General features: G+C 43.2%; 2 protein-coding genes and 1 non-coding gene across 5 annotated transcripts in view; 2 read left to right on the top strand and 1 right to left on the bottom strand.

The window, feature by feature from the left end:
- The first annotated feature begins 1437 nt into the window (after positions 1 to 1437).
- PGAP4 (post-GPI attachment to proteins GalNAc transferase 4) lies at positions 1438 to 21042 on the top strand. Of its 2 annotated transcripts, none has more exons than XM_049896234.1 (2): positions 1438 to 1525; positions 16960 to 21042. In XM_049896234.1, exon 2 carries the CDS (start codon positions 17037 to 17039, stop codon positions 18246 to 18248), a length of 1212 nt encoding a protein of 403 aa, XP_049752191.1. In that variant the 5' UTR covers positions 1438 to 1525; positions 16960 to 17036; the 3' UTR covers positions 18249 to 21042. The 2 variants fall into 2 exon arrangements, with proteins under 2 accessions (XP_049752191.1, XP_049752192.1); XM_049896235.1 differs by lacking the exon at positions 1438 to 1525 and adding an exon at positions 2387 to 2473.
- Positions 1512 to 21267, top strand: part of ALDOB (aldolase, fructose-bisphosphate B) — a 74297-nt gene continuing 54541 nt past the window's right edge. Inside the window, exon 1 of one of the 2 annotated variants that reach the window (XM_049896238.1) lies at positions 1512 to 1525. The gene's annotated coding sequence lies outside the window, so the exon portion shown is untranslated. Of the gene's footprint in view, positions 1526 to 2448; positions 2474 to 21267 lie in introns of those variants that run through there. The other variant, XM_049896237.1, reaches the window with a different exon arrangement.
- On the bottom strand, positions 3596 to 3701 carry LOC126083479 (U6 spliceosomal RNA). The gene has a single exon (XR_007518823.1). It is a non-coding gene; the product is annotated as a U6 spliceosomal RNA (small nuclear RNA).

Genomic DNA, 21267 nt, shown 5'->3' with positions numbered 1-21267 from the left:
GCACAGCGGACTTCCCAGCCCACAGACCAAGAAAGCTGAGTGTCTTCCGGCTGAGGCTTACTGGTGGAGTGGGGTGCTTCTGGGAAATTATTAGCAGAGCTAAAACAGCTCTGTAACACTTGTCCAAGTAGGACAAGTGGCGGAAGAACCAGTTCGCAGCCAGGCAGCTGAGAAGAGACTGTCCTGATGAAAGAACTGTATCCTGAGAGCTCCTGAACCTGAATTATAGCCTGTTACCTCCCTAACAAACTCATAATCATTGAGTGATGTCTGTGAGTTCTGTGTGGCCATTGCAATGAATTATCAAATCCAGCAGAGAAGTAGAGAGTGCTGTGGGAGGGACAGTTGGTGTCAGAATTGGTAAAGATGGCGGAGAGAGGCGGCATGTCCGACCTCTGCCTCATAGCACTCAGCCTTGGACTGTTAATCTTGATTCTTCTTCCCCCTTGTGAAGTTAGAGTAAGTCAGACACAGCCCCCATGCCATTTTTATACTCTCTGAACCTCAGTTTCCTTAACTTGGAATAACACTAGTAGCCACCCGAGAAGATTATTTTGACTACAAAGATAATGTAAATGGCCTGTTTTGGACAATTCTTAGCAAATAAGCGCTCAATTATTGTAGGCAGGTAGACTAGACTGGATTTGATCCCAGTTCTTTCACTTGGACAAGACCATTCGTTTGGCCAAACCTCAGTTTTTCCGTCTGTAATGTAGGGTATTATCTACCTGTCAAAATTGGGGAGTAAAGAAGGGTACTGCTGCTGATTAAATCAACCACCAGTTCTAGGAGAGGCTGACACGGAAGTAGAAACAGCCACTGACCTAAACCCATGCCTGACTGATACGGTGAGGCCTAACTTTTCTGCTTTTTAAGAAACGTTTCACTTTTGGGCTTTTGAAATAACAGTTGTATTTGGCAAATTATCCTTTCAAATCCTTTTTTGTCATTTGCAAATTGAGGATGATAATCCTTAACATACAGGAGTGAGGTGAGAGCTAGAAGTAATGTTCATAAGGCACCTGGCATAACGCTTGCTACAGTAGTGATTGCGGGGGGCGGGGGGCGGAGGGTGGTGCCAGCTATTATCATCATAAACAAACAAAAAAAAAAAACCCAGTGCCGTCATTACAGGTGATGGCAAATCTCTTCAGCAGAGAAGCATGCTTAAGGTCCATGGGCTCTAAACAGTGACGAGACCTAATCCTTGCAGCATTTCAACTTCCTTTGCCCTGAGCCTGCTTTTCCCTCTCTGCCCCTCAGTTGGCGCCTTTTGCCGTTTTCTTTCCCCCAAGCCTGTTTTGGGGGCTACGGTCGCTCGGCAGCTCTCAGGTCACATGGCCTGCCGGAGCGAGGGGAGCCCCACGCCGGCGCCGCGCCGCGGGAGGAGGTGAGGCACCCAGCCCGCGCTGCTCCCGCTGCTCCACGTCCAGAGATGGCGCCTCCTTGGGGATGAAGCCCGCCAGCCTGGGCGACACCAGAGGCGGCCCCCGGGATGCGCTGGGGACACAGCCGCCCCCACTGGGTAGGTTTCCTCAGCGAACGATCTGCCCAGCCTCTTTAGCACGGTGGCTGGGGCGCCCACCCCGGAGAAACACCACAGCGAGGGGACGAGGATTAGGGGTGGTCGTGGCTGGCACTGGAGAGCAGCTGCGGGGGATGGGGCAGCTCGGAAAGCGCCTGCGTCCCCGGCCGTGTGCCTGGACAAGCGGGCTGTGCTGCGGCCTCGCCCGTGACGGCAGCGGTTTCCTGCCAGAGGACTGCGGGGAGATCACCCGCGTCCCTGGTCGCTCTGGTGTCCGCCCCAGCACCCGGGTCCCCCAGGGGGCGTTCCTCGCGCGGCCGGGGCCGGCGTCAACGCTGGGATGAGGGACTGTAGCGGTAGGGCGCCTCCCCACTCCTCGACCGCGTCAGTTGCGCGCGACCTAGGCGCGAAGGAGAGCGGATAAGCCCCCGCTGCTGCCGGGCCTAGCCAGGCGGGTTCGCCTAATGGCCGTCCGTACGCGGCGGCACCGCGCCGCGAGTCCGCCCCTCGGGCCCATGCGGCACGCCCAAGTCGCGCGAGGACCGTGTTGGATTTTTGCGGGCGACCATTCAGTCCGGGGCCGGGCAGTGGAAGGCGTCCTTGCTAGCTCTCGGAAGAACCGTTGGGACGGCCAGCCAAGGCCTAACCGGTGGGGAAACTGGGGCCCGAGCTCCGCGGGGACTGCCCAAGGTCAGCGGCAAACGCCAGATCCGGGACTTGGATCTTCCTCCCTGATTCTCTTTACAAGAGGGTTAGTTAAGACCACTGGGTTGTCTTGCCCTCCTACTGGCCTCGCGGCGCGGGCGTCGCTGGTGCCGCACTGCGCCCACGGTGTCCCGGGGCGTGAGCTCCTGCGGGGTCGACGTGACCGGGACACCCCAGCTCGGCCCACGCACCCCACGGGGAACCGCAGGGCGGCTCCATTGATGATCTCACTCTGCAGACCAGGTGTGTGTGCGCGTGTGTGTTTGTGTGTTTCTCCAAGCGAACTAATTCTTGTAAGGGGGAACAGCAATTTTTGGACGGGGTAGGGGGGCGGTGTATTCCTAAAATGCACTGCACCAGGTACTTTGGGAAGTGAGAAGACTTCGTGTCTAACATCTAATGTATTCGAATTTTTTTTAAAAGATAAACTTACTACCAAACATTTAGGAAACAAAAATGTAAAGGAGAAAATAAGGATAACTTAAAAACCCATTTTATAGATTAATATTTTCTGGATATCTTAAATTTTTTTCTACATACGTACAGGTGAACTTTTACACCAATAACATGGTCCCAAAAATGGTACCTTGTTTGAATTTTCATCTTTGATTGCTCGTGAGAGTCAACACTTTTCCTGGCCTGTTGAATTTGTGTGAGTGAATTGACTGGTAATTCTTTTTGCCCATTTTTCTGTTGGAGTGTCTTTCTCTTCCTCATTTCTAAACACTCTTTAGTGATTCTCTGTCATATATGTTGCACAAGTTTTCCAAGTTTGCTTAATATTGTTTTTGTCAGATTTTTTTTTTTTTTTTTTACCATAAACAGGTTTAACTTTTATTTAGCTCAGTCTGTCAGTCTTTTCTTTATGATTTCTGCTCGTGGATCTTGCTGAGAAAGGCCTTCTGTAACCCAAGTTTATATAAAGTTCTCTTGTATTTTCTTCGGATACTTTTTAAGTTTTTCTTTTAAAAAATTAGGTGTGGAATTTATTATCCTAGTTCAAGTTGTAAAGTGGAGAGATAATTTATTTTCCCTGTGTAAGTAATCAGTTGCTGCAAAGCCCATACCCCTGATTGCTACAGTTATGATAGATTATTTCATATTTGCATCTGAGTGTGGATTTTTGCATCTGTCTATCTGTATATTTTAATGTCAGCACCATGTTATTTTAATTAGTGAAACTTTATATTAGGTTTTAATATCTGGTAAAGCAGCTTCTTTATTATCTAACATAATTTTGCTGGCTTTTGTTTTAAAATAAACTTTATTGAGGTATAGTTTACATATAGTCAAATGCACCATTCAAATGTACACTCCAATGACTTTTGACAAATTTATACACCCATGTAACCACTGTCACAATAAAAAATTGTGGAATACTTCATAAACTTAATGTCATTGTTGTACAGGGGTCATGTGAAACTTGTTTGTATCGTTCCAATTTTAGTATATATGCCACGAAAGCAAGCATTTTCTGGCAGTTTTTACTGGATCTAAGTCCAGATGGAAAAGTCCTTTTCACTAGAAAAGGACATCATGTTTGGTAAAGTAGAGGGTCAGCGAAAACAAGGGGAACTATCAATGAGATGGATTGGCAAAGTAGCCACGACAGTGGTCTCAAGCATACCAATGATTATGATGATGGCACAGGATCTGGCAACGTTTTGTTCTGTTATACATCATGAGTCAGAAACCAACTCGACTGCAGCTAGCACAAGTCCAGATCATCTTTAGAATACTACAGTCAACTTTACCAGCCTTCCCTCTCTCTGCCAAAAGAAACAAGGAAAATCATGTTTGGATTTCTATTGTATTTTTGATAACAAGGGTCCTGGGAGCAGGAGCCTACACTCTTGTTGTTTACCATTCCAGTACCTGGCACAGGACTCTGTTGAATTGAATGTTTAAGCACGATGATAAATGTATGCATGCTATTTGCAGAAGTGTAGAAAGCAAAACTGAAAACCACTGACTCCTTATCTTTCATCCCTTCTCTACTAAATTACATTCTCTGTTAAAAATAAAATGAGATTTATCAAAGAATTTATTTTAAAAGTGGAAAGACATCCTACAGATTGGAAAAAAATTTTGAGGAACCATATTATCTGCTGCTTCCAAACCAAGCCCACTGCTGTTGCATCAATTCCGACTCATATTGACCCCACAGGGTTTCCAAGGCTGTAAATACAGAAGCAGACTGCCACATCTTTCTTCCACCAAGCAGCTGGAGGTAGTTTCCAACCGCCAACCTTCTGGTTGCAGTCAATTACTTCACCACTGCTCCACCAGGGCTCCTTATATATCTGAACCAACAAAAATCAAAAACCAAATCCGTTGCTATGGAGTCAAGCCCGACTCATAGCAACCCTATAGGACAGTAGAACTGCTCCGTAGGGTTTCCAAGGAGCAGCTGGTGGATTCAAACTGCTGGCCTTTTGGTTAACAGCCAAGCCCTTAACACTGCACCACCAGGGCTCCAAACTTCATTAGCCATTAAAAACTAAAACCTGCTGCCACCAAGTCGATTCCAACTCATGGGGACCCCATATGTTACAGAATAGAACTGACCCATAGGATTTTCTTGGCTGTAATCTTTACAGAAGCAGATTGACAGGCCTTCTACTATGGTGCTGCTGGATGGGTACGAACCACAAACCTTTAGGTTAGTAGTCAAGCACAAACCATTTGCACTACCCAGGAATCATTAAACCAAAACCAAACCTGTTGCTCTTGAGTCAGTTCCGACTCATAACAACACTGTATGAGTCAGGGACCATTAGCCAAAAATCAAAAAACCCATTGCATTGATTCTGACTCATAGTGACCGTATTGGACAGAGTACAACTGCCCCATAGGGTTTCCAAGGACTGGCTGGTAGATTCAAACTGACAACCTTTTGGTTTGCAGCTGTAGCTCTTAACTACTGTGCCACCAGGGCCCATTAAACCAAAAACCAAACCCAGTGCCATTGACTCGATTCCAACTTGTAGACACCCTATAGCGACCCTATTAATTAAAAAAAAAAAAAAAAAATTTTTTTTTTTTTTTTTTTTAGGGAGATGCAAATCAAAACCGCAGTGAGATACCACCTCACTCCATTAGAACAGCAATGATTAAAAAAATGGAAAACAACAGGTGTTGGTGAGGTTGTGGAGAAACTGGAACTCTCATCTATTGGTGGTAGAAATGTAAAATGGTACAAATGCTGTGGAAACGTTCTATGGTCCCTTAAAAAGTTGACCATAGAACTACCGTATGACCTAGAAATCTCAGTCCTAAGTGTATACCCAGAAGTGAAAACAGAATTGCAAACAGAAACCTGCACACCAATGTTGATTGCAGCGTTTTTCACAAGAGCCAGAAGGTGGAAACAACCAAAATGTGGTATATACACATGATGGAATTCTACTCAGCCGTAAAGAGAAGTTAAATCATGATTCATTCTGCAATATCGATGAACCTTGCAAACATTATGCCAAGCAAAATAAGTCAGTCACAAAAGGATGAATATTGTATTATCTCACTTATGTGAAATAAGTGAATACATAGAAACCAGAGATTATTAGTAGGTGCCAGGGTGGGAGGGAGCGGGGGATGGGGGGTTTTGCTTAGAGGGCATTAAGTTTATGTTAATGGTGGTGGAATACTTTGGAAAAGGATAGGGAGAATGGTTGCACAACTTGAAGAATGTAATCAATGTCACTGAATTATATAGAAATTGTTGAATTGGCATATGTTTTGCTGTATATATTTTCACCACAATAAAAATAAATAAAATGAGATCATGATAGCTACATTTTTCTACATCTTTGACATAGTTTGTATTAAAGACCTAGTTAAGATACTTTTTATGTCAACGTACCTAAGCCTTTCTTTTGCTTTTTAATATCTACATAGTGTTCCCTTGTATAATGATCTAAAAATCTGTTCCCTGTTGCTGGGAATTTAGTTTGCCTAGAGTTTTTTCTTTGCTTTCTGTTTTGTTGTTTCCTTCCTCCTCCCCATCGCCCCCCTCCCCCTATTATAAACACAACTGCAGTGAACATTCCTTGTCTATCTTTGGTGTAGCACGTAAGGTGGATTCCTAGAAGGAGAATGGTTATGTCAAAGGGAATGCACATGTAAAATTTTTATAGATACTGCCCAGTTTTTCCCTACAAAAGATTAGACCAGTTAATATGAAAGGGCCCATTTCTAGAACTGGGCCACTCCCTGTCGTAAAGAAATTTAATTGAGATTATGTTAAGTATAGAGATTAATTTTGGGAAGAGGGACCTCTTTCTCCTCTTTCTATTACTTAGCCTCTCCAGTTGGGAAAGTATTATTTTTCTTCATTTACTATGGACTTTTTAAATGTCTTTCAATAGGGTTATGTAGTATGTGTGTATATTCTACATGTCTCTCATCATTTATTTCTAGGTCCTTTAGCTTTTTGTTTTCCATTTTGACTGGGGTCTTTTATTCCATTAATTAATTGGTAATTGTCTAACTAGATGAAAGTATTTATGTAATGGGTATATATACTTATATATTATTATTGCATATTAATCCTGTTACCATGTTCCCAAAGTCTGTTTGCTTTAAAAAAAATTTTTTTAATATATTTTATTGACTGGATTTTAATTTATTTTATTTAATGCATGTATTTTTTATTCCCCATTCTCCCCTTCCCCCATTACATGGTAACCACAAGCCTTCTTTTGTCTTGGTGGATCTACCTATTCTGGATAGCTCATAAAAGTGGAGTGATACAATATTTGTCTGTTTTTGCTTAGCGTATTGCTTTCAAGGTTCATCCAGGTGGTGGCGTGTATCAGAACTTTATTTCTCTTTATAGCTGAATAAAATGTTACTATTTTTTTTCATGGTCCTTCAGCTGACTTTCTTGGACTTCAATCTATGCAGAGGCAGTATTGTATATTGGTTGAGAACGTGGACTCTGCAACCAGTCTGTCTGGGCTGAAGTCTTGCCACCCCATGTAAAAGTTTTGTTAACTTTGAGTACAAGTAGATTGTGCCTCAGTTTTTCACGTATAAAATGGATTTAATAATAGACCTTAACTCATATGCTTTTTATGAGGATTGGTGGGATGCTTAATGTCTTAGGCTGGGTTCTCTAAACCAAACCAAACCCATTGCTGTTGAGTCGATTCCGACTCAACAGTGACCCTATAGGACAGAGTAGAACTTCCCCATAGAGTTTCCAAGGAGCACCTGGCAGATTTGAACTGCCGACCTTTGGTTAGCAGCCAGAGCACTTAACCACTACACCACCAGGGTTCCCTAGAGAAGCAAAATCAGTAAAGCATATAAATATATAGAGAGATTCATGTCAAGGAAACGGCTCACACAGCTATAGAGCCTGAAACGTCCGAAGCCTGTGTATCAGGATTAGAGGCTTCTCTCAATTCACATAGCCACAGGAGCTGGCAAACCCAAGATGGGCAGGTTGGAGAGTGGGGCTCCCGCTCTTAGGCTGTGAAGGTCAGTGAATTCCAAGATCTGCAGATAAGCTGGTAGCTCAAGCCCCGAGCCAGAGGTCAGACGAACAGGAGGCAGCGCAGGATCCAGAATGAGGAGAAAAACCAGAACTTCTGCTTATATTTGGATGCAGGCCACACCCCCAAGGAAACTCCCTTTCAATTGATTGGCTACTCACAGCAGATTCAATCATGGGAGTGATCACATGAGAAACATGTCCAAGCCAAGTTGACACACAGTCTTAACCATCACACTTAGAATAGTGTCTGACACATAGTAAATGCTCAGCAAACTTTTTTTTGCAAATAAGTTGATCTCTGCACATTATGCGATCAGGCTTTTATACTCCCGACTTTGTTGCAGAGGAATTGAAGCCCATAGACGGTAAATTGCTTAACTATAGTCACTTGTTTGCTCAACAAACACTGAGCCTATCCTATGCATAGAGTACTGTGTTGGGTCTGTGAGGGATCCCCAAACCTAAACCCCCTGCTGTTAAATCAGTTCCCACTCATAGCAACTCTGTAGGACAGAGTACAACTGCCCTGTAGGGTTTCCAAGGCTGTAAATCTTTATGGAAGCAGACTGCCACATCTTTCTCCCATGGAGCCCCTGGTGGCTTTTCGAACCGCCAGCCCTTTGGTTAGCAGCCAAATACTTAACCACCGCACCACCAGGTTTCCATCTGTGAGGAATAACCAAGGATAAATTCAGTCTGAATTCTCTAAAAAGGAATTTGTAAGTCCAGCTAGGGGGTGTAAGTCAAGGATCATGAATAAAGCTGTAGAAGGCAGCTGACATCACAGGAAAATATGGGCTTTGAAATTTGTCCTGTATTTGAATTTCTTGCTTTCAATTCAGTCGCTTTTTTTTTTTTTTTTAATCTAAATGGGATTAGTTCCATTGCTATTTGAGAGTTGCTATTTTGGTCAGAAGAAATAGATGCCTGGGTCTAGCACAGAACTTGGGTGTGTAATAGGGAATCAGTAAGTGGTAGCTACAGGTAGGTACCATCTAAAGCAGGAAGTAAAAAATGAATACATGAGGGGAAGAGTTCAGGGAAAGGGCCCAGTGCTTGAGAAAAAAAGATTATTTCTGATTGGGGGAAATCAGGGTTGGCTTGTGGAAGAGGTGACTTTTAAGCTGATTATCAAAGGTTGATTTAACCTGTGTGAGAAGAACTGTGGTTGCAAAGACAGTTGGAACTGAATTCTGAAGAATCTTGGCAAGGAATTTGGACTTTATTCTTTTTATTTTTTTATTTTTATTGTGCTTTAAGTGAAAGTTTACAAATCAAGTCAGTCTCTCACAGAAAAACTTACATACACCTTGCTACATACTCCCAGTTGCTCTCCCCTCAATGAGACAGCCCGCTCCCTCCCTCCACTCTCTCTTTTCATGTCCATTTCCCCAGCTTCTAACCCCCTCTACCCTCTCATCTCCCCTCCAGGAAGCAGATGCCAACACAGTCTCAAGCGTCCACCTGATCCAAGAAGCTCACTCCTCACCAGCATCCCTCTCCAACCCGTTGTCCAGTCCAATCCCTGTCTGAGGAGTTGGCTTTGGGGATGGTTCCTGTCCTGGGGCAATAGAAGGTCTGGGGGCCATGACCACCGGAGTCCTCCTAGTCTCAGTGAAACCATTAAGTCTGGTCTTTTTATGAGAATTTGGGGTCTGCATCCCATGGACTTTATTCTATAGTCACTGGGGGATCACTGAATGGATTATAGAAGATGGTTTATATAAAAGAGGGCCACGTTCAGACTTGTGCTTGAGTGTCTGACAGATACTAATAATATAAATTAATTATATTAAAATAATATATATAAAACATTACCATCATTTGCATAACATTTTATGTCTGACAAAGGGCTTTTATAGCCATTTCTCATTTCTTATTTCTTGACAATATCTTGAGATTTTTATTTTCAGAGAAGCAAAATAGGCTTAAAGAGGTTAAACAATTTCTTAATGCGAATTGATCAGATTAGTTAGTGGTGGAACCAGAACTGAACTCAGATCTCTTTATCTTCCAGTCTCTTGCTCATTCTGGCAGTCAGAAGCCCAGTTAAGAACCTGTATTAATTCTCTTGAAGGGGTAACTAGGGCATGGCAGTGAAGAGGAGTATGGCAGTGGGGAGGGGAAAGGAGAAGAGGGGCATAATATGAGAGACCATGGAAGTGGAATTGACTGGATAGGGGTGAGAAGTCAGAACTTACTAATATTTGTTCCCAGATGCCTGGGAGAGTGGTGATGCCATTCACATAGGAGGACAGACTTGAGAAACATGATACATTCTTAAATGCTGATTTCCTGATGCTCAGTCTGGCATTCTACCTTTTATAACCCTAAAGCTCCTTTAGTTTAATTTTCAGAAGCTGCACTAAAATGTTACTGTCATTGTCACTCCATTTATGAATCCAGGCCCTATTTCATGCTCGTTTACTGGAGTTTTTGTCCTTTACTGTCTTCCCTGAGCACTTCATGCTGGATGTGGTAACAGGCAGAAATGGTTGTTTCAAAGTGAACTTGTAAGGCATAGATAAAAACTTAGTTAATATTATTCCATAAAATCTGGGCTATAATGGTGCATTTGTTACAAGGACAGCCCACAGATGCCAATTACTTCGCAATGTGACGAGAGAGTGGCCCTGAGCTGGTGATGCTGTGGGCCCTGACATTACGGGTGACTATGGAATTCTGTAAAAGGGCAATCAGAGTTATAATATAGGATGCTAGGAACATAGCCCTCCTCCTGTCCCACTCCTTTGATTGAGCTGGGAGTAGGGAACGCCCTCTTCTAGACTACCAATGGAAAATCCTGTTTTTAGGTCTGTTCCCCTAAGGCCAATTTGTCTAAAACCTGATAAAAAGAGTGAAATAAATTATAGTTGGTATTGGACACCACACTCTACTGTGCAACAATTGGTTAAAATTCTTCAGGAAATTGCTTTAAATGGCAAATATCTTAAATAACCATAACTCAGTGTGGTTCAGTTTTAGGCAAACCAATCATTTGATAATTGAATGAAGGATCTGGCACCAGCTCCCATGACCCAAGGTGTTGTTAGGTGCCGTCAAGTCAATTCCAACTCAGAGCGATCCTGCGTACAACAGGATGAAACAATGCCCAGTCCTGCACCATCCTCACAATCATTGCTGTATTTCAGCCCATCGTTACAGCCGCTATGTCAGTCCATCTCATTGTGCATCTTCCTCTTTTTCGCTGACCCTCTATTTTACCAAGCATTATGTCCTTTTCAGGGACTGGTCCTCCTCATAACATGTCCAAAGTATGTGAGATGAAGTTTTGCCGTCCTTGCTTCTAATGAGCATCCTGGGTGTACTTCTTCCAAGACGGATTTGTTCATTCTTCTGCCAGTCCATGGTATAGTCAGTATTCTTCACCAACACACCACAATTCAAAGGCACCAGTTCTTCTTTGGTCTTCCTTATTGTCCAGCTTTTGCATGAATATGAGGTAATTGAAAACATCATGACTTGAGTCAGGTGCACGTTAGTCCTTAAAGTGACATTTTTGCTTTTTAACACTTTAAAGAGATCTCTTGCAAGTGTTGACATGTTGTGGGGTTGTTAACCAGCGTCATAAAACAATATGTGTACTGTTTAATGAAAGACTTGTTTGTTCTATAAATCTTCATTTAAAATACAGTTAAAAAAAAAAAAAAGATCTCCTGCAGCAGATTTGCCAAATGCAGTACATCATCTGATTTCTTGACTGTTGCTTCCATGGGTGTTCATTGTGGATCCAGACAAAATGAAATCTTTGACAACTTCAGTCTTTTCTCCATTTATCATGATGTTACCTATTGGTCCAGTTATGAGGATTTATATTTTCTTTCTGTTGAGGTGTAATCCATACTGAAAGCTGTAGTCTTTGATCTTTGTCAGTAAGCGCTTCAAGTTTTCCTCACTTTTAGCAAGCAAGGTTGTTTCATCGGCATATCACAGGTTATTGATGAGTCTTCCTCTAATCCTCATGCCATGTTCCTCTTCATATAGTCCACCTTCTCAGATTATTTGCTCAGCATACAGATTGAATAAATATGGTGAAAGGATACAACCCTGATGCACACAGTTCCTGACTTTAAAACACGCAGTATCTCATTGTTCTGTTTGAACAACTGCCTCTTGGTCTAAGTACAGGTTCCTCATGAGCACAATTAGGTGTTCTAGAATTTCCATTCTTCTCAGTGTTATTCATAATTTGTTATAATCCACATAGTCAAAGCCTTTGCATAGTCAATAAAACATAGGTGGGTGTGCATTCTTGTTCGAAAAATTTTCTGCCCTTCCCTGGAGAGACATTAACTTCTCCAGTCATTGATTTCAGGCTGGGCTTTGTGTCTTGTGGTACCCTCTTCTTGCAGGAAAATCATGTAACTGCCCTTTTGAGTTCAGGAATGGTTATATGATTTGATGTAGTCATGTAATGTGGTAGAAACAACATGTTTGAGCAGTAGCTTTGAGAACCAGTTTGTGGATCCTTATCTCTCTGCCACAAGACCAGCAATATTCAAGAAAGGCATTTCCATCTGCCTGGGTCCTGGAGTGTGGATGATATGGAACAGCCAAAATTGACCTATAATGGATAAATAACATGAGCAAGAATTAAACCTTAGGTCTTATAAATCACTGAGATTTTGGGATCATTACTGCAGCCTATCTTGACTGATACAATGTGGGGGACCTGGCTTGTATCTCTTGTGAGCATTCTAGAAATTTTTCAGATTCTCTGATCCTTTCTTTTCTCCTAAGGGCTTAGAAATTGGCCTGCTGCTTTCCCTTTCTATTGAATCTTCACTTTTCCTCTTCCTTTGCTCTGTGGATGGAGTAACCTTCCCTGCCCCCGTGCTTTGGCCAATGGACAATGAGTGAATTTGACTTTTGGCACACTTAAGTAGGGCTAGAAGTGTACCTGCATGTTTTGACTTGGCCTCTTGTGCAGCTCCATCCACCTCAAGAGCACGCCTCAGGTGACTGTTGGTTCTGCAGCTTGTCCTAGAATGAGAGGCAAGTGAAATGACCTGGATCTAACTTGTGCTGAGCCACAACTATTCACAGACCCGTGAGCAAGATATGCATGTTGTTATTGTAAACCACAAAGATTTGGGGCACTTCATCACTTCAACAAAAGATGGTCAGTATAGTCAAGGATCATGTGTGTTCATTTTTGTATCCTTAGCACCTAGCCCAGGCCCAGTAGGCACTTAAGACGTGTGCACCTGAACTGAACCCCTCCCCTTCACTGATCTTTAGTCTCACAGCCATAACTTTGAAGTAAGGGACTTTTTGAGATATTAATGATTTTGTTGCCCCCAATAGAGAAATTGCTTGGGACTAAAGGTCATCTTTATAGGAGCCTTGGTAGTGCAGTGGTTAAATGCTCAGCTGCTAACTGAAAGGTCAGTGGTTTGAACTCACCAGCCACTCTGCAGGAAAAAGATGTTGCAGCCTGCTTTCATGAAGATTTACAGCCTTAGAAAGCTTATGGGGCAGTTCTACTTTGTCCTGTAGGGTAGCTAGAAGTCAGAATTGACTCGGCGGCAGTAGGTTTGGTTTTTATCTCAGAACTAGTTGCTTCATTCTCTGTTCCACCTCCCAGAATGGGAGAGAGGCAGGAGCCTGGGGTGTATTCTCTGGGGTGGTGCTGGGTCATGGGGAAGAGCAGAGCTGGAAGAGCAGGTTTCATGCCCAGAGAGTAGTACCATGGGATGACTCAAGTAAAATTTACATCTCCTTCATCTCTGCTGCCCTAAATTAATAATGAAATCTGAGGAAAATCATCGTACTTGCTTTGCAAACATCACTTCACAAAAGTCCTTTTCTTCCGTCTACCTGGAATATAAACACCTTTTTTGTACAGAAATTCTGGAACCAGCTCTGCAAGCACATGACCCTTTAGCAAGATCCTGGAAAACAAAGCAGGAAGCCACTGGACTGGGAGGAATTTAGCTTTCGGGGCCTCACCACATCTGGGTTTAAAGTTGTCCTCTCAATTGGTTTGTTTATTCAACAAATACAAGGTGTTGGCAATTAAGATGGAGCCCTGGGAGTGCAATGGTTAAGAGCTATATAGCTGCTAAACAAGAGGTCAGCAGTTTGAATCCACCAGCCACTCCTTGGAAACCCTATAGGGCAGTTCTGCTCTGTCTTTAGGGCGTCTGTTAGTCAGAATTGACTTGACAGCAATGGGTCTGTGTCTTTGGGTGGTGATTAGGACAGACAAGCTCACTGTCCTCCATGACAGTATGTTCCAATGGAGGAGGCCAGCCAAAGCCAAGGCTAGGAAGGAATCGAAAAAGCTACTATTTCAGATAATATTGGTGGTAGGCCAATGATTTTTATGCTATATATATCAAAATTTAAGTTTTGTTTCCTTTAAGTCAGTACCTTTAGGACAAAGCGTACAAACAGGTATTCAGTGAAAAAGTTCTATCCCACCTCAGTCCCTAAGCCACCTAGTACTCCTCTCTGGAGGCATTCGAAGTTTCCAGTTCCTGTGTGTCCTTCCAGAGATGGATTCTTACACACGAGTGCATATGAGTATATTCCCCTTCCTCTTTTGGACATGCTGTCAGGTGCAGCCAGTCCCTGGAGAAGGATACCATGCTTGGTAAAGTAGATGGTCAGCAAAAAAAAGAGGAAGACCCTCAACAAGATGGATTGGCACAGTGGCTGCAACAGTGGGATCAAAGAGCAATGATTGTAAGGATGGCGCAGGACCAGGCAGTGTTTTGTGCTGTTGTATATAGGGTTGCTAGGGTAAGAACTGATTCAATGGCACCTAACAACAACAAAAAATGGTAGTATAGTACACATACTTACATCTTCTTTAACTTAGAATATATCTTTAAATCTTTCCATATCTATATATAGAGTTTACTCATTTTTAATGGCCATTTACTCTTCCATTGTTTAGATGTAGCATAATTTATTGACCAACCTTCAATTGATGGGCACTTAGCAATATTTTCCTATACAAAAGATGCTGCAAGTCATTTGTCCCACAGGAGAATATATACCTAGGAAAGAATCTTAGACATGGAATTTCTGGGTCTAGTTTCAGAGGATATTCCCAAATTACTTCCCCAGAGATTGTACCAATTTATTCTCCTATTAGCAAAATATGTGAGTGCTTATTTAGTGTGTCCTATGTTACATTTTTTTTTTTTAATGTTACATTTAATGTATCCTATGTTACTCTTTTTAGAGTGGGTTATGTTACATAGGTGCGGGACAGCCCTTTTAAGGAGATTATACTAAAGGGTGAGGAAGAGCTGACAATGTGAAGAGGCAGGGAAAGTGGGTGAAAAGCAAGTTGCACGAGCAAAGGCCATGAGGTGTGCAAGAGCTTAGCTGGTCAATCATCCAAAAGAAGATCAATGTGTCTAAAGCTGCTCTGTTCAATATGGTAGCCACTGGCTATATATGGCTCTATTGCTAAAATAAGACTTGTGTTTCTACTTCCGTAAATTACTATGTCATACCGTAGAGAGAGGTTTGGTATCCTACACAACTATATTGGGCAGAGTAGGCTAACTGTTGTAATAAACAAGTCCAAAAATTAGTGATTAAACACAGTGGCTATTTATTGCTCACAACACAGTCCACTCTGGTTTGGAGGGGGCTGAGAAGTAAGCGGTAGAAGGAACCTCTCTGTTCCATGCAGACATTCAAGGAACCAGGCTCCTTCCATCTGGTGGCTCCACCCTCCTCTACATCCACAGAGGCTCTCCATTCAGTTGGCAGATGGTAAAAGAGAAAGTCAAGAAAGTACCTCTGCTCATAATGGCCTTGGCCCATATGTGACATCTGTCACTTTGCTTACATTTTACTCACAAGCCCTTTTCACTTAACCCCATCTGGAAGAAGGTAGGCTGGGAAATGTGGTCTTACTGTGTGCCCAAGACCAGGGGAACATGGATATTAGAGCCTTAGCAGACTGAACAAATACCTTGTATGGTGCCTGGGCAGTCCTTCCTCAGTATAACACATAAGGTAGTTAATTTTCTTCCAAATGTGTGTAAAGCTTATGTTTCTGAGGTCAGAGGTTTATTTTCTGTACTATAAACACTATTAAGTTGTACATTGACCTTACCAGTTTTATACTAGCTTTGTACTTCAGTTACGTTTTTTGGTGTGAGTCTGTTTTCCCCTAGATCATTAAGGCCTATTTACTCCTAAAATATTAGTGAAGTTTTTACATATGAATATATTTTAATGGCATTTTTACTCTGTTATTTTACTTTCTAACACATTTAATCCTCACAAGTAACCTATGAGGTAGATACTATTATTATCTCCATTTTAGAGGTGAGGAATCCAAGATGTGGAGAGGTGAAAAGACTTCCCCAGCAAGCGAGGAGCACAGTTGGATCCACACCAGAGTCCATGCTCTGAATCATCACATCACACAGCATTCCTTTCTGGACCAGCATGGGGGCAACTGCCTCTCCCACCTTTACCTCTGTCCACCTCCTTCCCTCCTCATGGAAAAGCTGCTTGTGGACCTTGCTTCAGATGTTCTCATCCCCACCCCCACCAAACTCTGGCTGGGTCTCTAGAGTTTACTTGCATATAGAAAATCTTTTCTCCCACTGATTTCCATGATGGCTCTATAGAAATAAAATAGGTTTTTATCAAGATTAAATTAATATGTAATTTTAAGTATGGTTACATGAGAGTAAAGAAATAAGAATGGAAGATTTAACAAAGACATTTCAAGAAATCTCAAATATTCCTTTTTTGTTTGTTTCTTTGGGATGTGCAGAGAAGACAAAGTTTTCAGAAATTGCTAGGCACAGTCTCAACAAGTTCTTACTGTGCACTTGCGTTGGAGCCTACACTAAATGTTTATTTTCTTTGTGTCAAGTCAAGCCTTGCTTTTTGTGCATCTATTTTAAGAACTCATGCGTATGCAGCTGCTGAATGCAAATAATGATTTTACTAGCCAAGCTGGTCATTTTCTAGCACACTGTAAACCTAATCTTTAGGCATGGAAACTTGGTTAGAAGCACCAAGATTTCATTACTCATAGAAATAACAAAAGCATCCCAGAGATAAACAGATACAACCAGAGAGCAGTTTACTGCAAGAAATACTTTAAGGTCTCTAATATCTACACGGCCTAGAACTAGGATTTCCGGTTTGATATATGCTGAAATCAGCCCCTAGACTTTATTTTTAAGCCCTCTTCACCACTCTCTACTTTCTCCCTGCTTAGGTTTTACTTGTGCTGATTTTGATCTGAGTTCTATGATGGTTTGCTCTTGGGACCAGACATGACCAGAAGTTGACCTCATGAGGACATCAACCTCTCCAGCTGCCATGCTCTTCCGGAGGCTGAGGCGACTCTCCTGGAGCAGCACTGCTGTCCAACTCTTCATCCTAACGGTGGTGACATTTGGCCTGCTGGCCCCTCTGGCCTGTCACCGGCTTCTGCACTCTTACTTCTATTTACGCCATTGGCATCTGAACCAAATGAGCCAAGATTTCCTGCAGCAAAGTTTGAAAGAGGGGGAGGCTGCCCTCCACTACTTTGAGGAACTGCCTTCTGCCAACGGCTCAGTGCCCATTGTCTGGCAGGCCACCCCCCGCCCCTGGCTGGTGATTACCATCATCACTGTGGACAGGCAACCTGGCTTCCACTATGTCTTGCAGGTTGTATCCCAGTTCCACCGGCTTCTTCAACAGTGCGGCCCCCAGTGCGAGGGGCACCAACTCTTCCTGTGCAACGTGGAGCGTAGTGTGAGCCACATCGATGCCAAGCTGCTATCCAAGTATGTCCCTGTGGCCAACCGCTATGAGGGCACTGAGGATGATTATGGTGATGACCCTTCCACCAACTCCTTTGAGAAGGAGAAGCAGGACTATGCCTATTGCCTGGAGTCATCCCTGCAGACCTACAATCCAGACTACGTCCTGATGGTGGAAGACGACGCCGTTCCAGAAGAGCAGATCTTCCCTGTCTTGGAGCACCTTCTGCGGGCTCGCTTCTCTGAGCCACACCTCAGAGATGCCCTTTATCTAAAGCTCTATCATCCTGAGAGGCTGCAGCACTACATCAACCCAGAGCCCATGCGAATCCTGGAGTGGCTTGGTGTGGGCATGTTGCTGGGGCCCTTACTAACCTGGATATACATGAGGTTTGCCAGCCGTCCAGGGTTTAGCTGGCCCGTGATGCTCTTCTTCTCCCTGTATAGCATGGGTCTTGTTGAACTCGTTGGGCGGCACTATTTCCTGGAACTACGGCGGCTGAGTCCTTCGCTGTACAGCGTGGTTCCAGCTTCACAGTGCTGCACCCCAGCCATGCTCTTTCCTGCCCCCGCAGCCCGCCGGACCCTCACCTATCTATCCCAGGTGTACTGCCACCAGGGCTTTGGCAAGGACATGGCACTGTATTCACTGTTGAGGGCCAAGGGGGAGCGGGCCTATGTGGTAGAGCCTAACCTTGTGAAGCACATTGGGCTGTTCTCCAGCCTCCGGTACAACTTTCATCCCAGACTGCTCTAGTGGGTCAACAGATGCCTTTCTGAAGTTGGCTACTTCCTGGAAATTCAAATATTGAGCTATTTATTTGGACATGATTGTTTGCAGATACGTGATTGTTCAGTGTTGCTAGGGATATAGGGACTGGGACACCTGAGCAGCATATAAATCAAGGACCTCAGTTTGCCACAGGTCTGGACCTCTCTCCCTCCACACAGCCACACTGCCTCATGCAGTCTGACCCACCCAAAGAGGGTGCATTGAAATACCAGTTATATTCTCCAGTTATTTTCACTCTACTTTATGAAAGAGCTTATGACAGCCAAAAATCTTGTGCCCAGTGATGTGACTATTTTAGGATCTTAAGGATAGAGTTTGGTGAAAGGCAAGATCATTTTGAATTGATTTCTTTCCCATTGAGTATGAGAATGGGTATATGTTCAGATTATATGTCCATGAAGGCAGGCCCATGCTTGTAGATTCCATTTATTTCTCTGACCTGGTATAATAAAAAACTGTGATAAAAGTTGTGCAGTACCCAACGTCTTCGGGGCAGATGAGCTGCTTTCTTTTACCTGGCATTTTCTTTTCCCACATATTTACTGTGCACTGATAACTGCTATTGTTAGTGAGAACTTTAAGGCACAGGAAGATCTGAAAGTGCCTTCTGGATCATCAGAGTCAGATTGTGACTGTGTTCCGTAGTAATTTAATATTGAATAGTTCTGTCATATTCCGATCCTTTGAAAGTTGGACATTTCAGGATGATTTGGCATGGATGAGCCCTTTACTAATAGCATATCTGTCTCCCTAGTTTTGCTGGCTAACAGTTCACCCTCTTTTCTTTTTATTCTAGGTAGCATGAGGCTGTAGAAGGAAAAATATGGACTGTGAAGTCAAAAGACCTGAATTTTTCTTTCCTATCTGCCATGTTCTAGTGGTGTGACCTTGGGCAAGTCATATAACCACTCTGAGTCTCAGTTTCTTTACTTGTAAAATGGGAACAGTAATGCCTACCTTTTAGAGTTGCCTCAAGGATTAAATGACAGAATATATGTACAACACCTAGCAAGTGGTTGGCCTGTAGAAGACACATGGCAAATGTTCTTTTCTCTCCTGTAAAGCATATTAAATATAAGTGTATTTTGGATAAAGATGTTAGTGTGTTGTTTAAAGTATGAGATCAGGCACAGGGCTGACACCTATGTAGCCGCTCTTCCAGACCAAACACTGCTAGAATAAAGGCTGACTTGTCATTGTGACTTCTTAAGGATATACAGCTCAGCTTTTATCTGGCCCCACCTTGAAACTAAGCCACAAATAAGGATTATTCATTCAAACTAAAAATGATCCAAGACTCCTCTGGAGCTCATTCCAAAACTACCCAAAAAACCAAACCCACTGCTGTCCAGTCGGAATTCAACTCATAACACCCTCATAGTTCCAAGGCTGTAAATCTTTACAGAAGCAGACTGCTACTTCTGCAGAGCGGCTGGTGAGTTCAAACTTCTCATCTTTCAGTTAGCAGCCAGCATATTCCAAGCCTAGCCCCTGAAAATTCCTTTCCTCAAAAATTAGAAATAAATGTCTTTTGACAGTATTTATCAAACCAGTGGCCAGCAAGTTCCTTATGAGAATAGATTATATTAGAGAGTTCAAGCTACTGTCCAGTTCGTTTCAATGCCACATCTTTCAGTTGCTTTTAAATTTTTCACAGCAAGCTTCCGTCTTGGGATCCGCTTAAGAACACCGATGGAATTTCCATGGAGGTTTATCACCCACATATTTCAAATAAAGAAATTGAGGCCCAGAGAAGTTAAATGGCTTCTCCGGTTTCCAACACCTGAACAGCAGCTGAGCCAGGACCGGAACGTAGCTCTTCTGACTCCCAGTCTCTGCTCTTTTTTTCTTAACCACGTTAGTTCTATAGATATCTATATGATTAAAGTCCCCTTTGTAAAATCTGACTGTAACCTGGACTAAATGTGTCTGTAAGCACAGATGTAAGAAACCTGTTGTCGTGTTGGTCCTGGAGAACGAACAGGTATAAGTCTGTGTTGTGTTGTTACTGTGAACTGTTACGTATCCCATGGCAACGTCTACACTGGTCTGAACTACTGGATGACTTACCAAGATGTTCAGCTTACCCTCCCACTCCTTTGTTCCTCCTTTCCCAGTAACTAGTCCACCCCCAGGTTTTAGAATCGAGATCATTAGAATTTGTTGCATTTACGATTGATTGGGTCACCTCATGCAAGTTTTTTGACCAATGACAGGAGAGCTAAGCCTAAGCTAGCTGGGCCCAAGATAGGGAATAATTGCTGGTTTAGATTTCTGTTCTTTCCAATTCAGGTGTTTACTGCATGCAGACGTACCCTCTTCTGACTCCTCCACTCTGGGTAGCTAAGGCCGTCTTTTCCCTGGCCTATTTGTGTTTAGGCACTAAGATGTCTTCCTCCCCTTACCGTGACCAGGGTCTGCTGTCCTTTGACAGTTTCTGTGGATGCAGGCTCAGTTCTGCCCTTTTTTCCCTGTTTACTCTTAGGTCTTCCTCCTTTTTGCCCCTTGTTCCTCGAGTCTTAATTTTTGTATGTTGTCCTGGTTCAGGGCAGCTGACAGCTTTATACCAAAGCTGAAGTCTCTCATTTAACCCTAAGCAAGGGACCTGGAGAAGAACTAAGATCCCCTTCCCTAGGTTACAGGGAGGGCTAAGCCTCTCTCTGAGTTTAAATTATAATCAGGCCTAAGAAGCTCCCTACTGTGACTGAGTGTATTTGCATAAAAACATCAGTTAAAATAAAATCACCTGTTCCACTGAGATTTTCTGAGAAGATTTTTCGTTCTCTCTTGTTTCCGTGGGTGGATTTCCCTGAGGTGGCAAACAGCATCAACCCACACACATGGTTGTGGACTCCCAAGGTAGTCATTCAAAATACAGACTGCTGACTGTACAAGCAACCGTGGTCACAGGCCCCTGGGTCACAGCAGTGCCTGGGCTTAAGTCTTGCTGGATGACATCCCATTATAACTAACTGATGTGGGG

This window comes from Elephas maximus, chromosome 9, assembly GCF_024166365.1.
Source record: "Elephas maximus indicus isolate mEleMax1 chromosome 9, mEleMax1 primary haplotype, whole genome shotgun sequence".
In the NCBI taxonomy this organism is placed as follows: domain Eukaryota; kingdom Metazoa; phylum Chordata; class Mammalia; order Proboscidea; family Elephantidae; genus Elephas; species Elephas maximus.
Note: the sequence above shows the minus strand (reverse complement) of the source record. Positions and strands in the feature narration are given on the sequence as shown.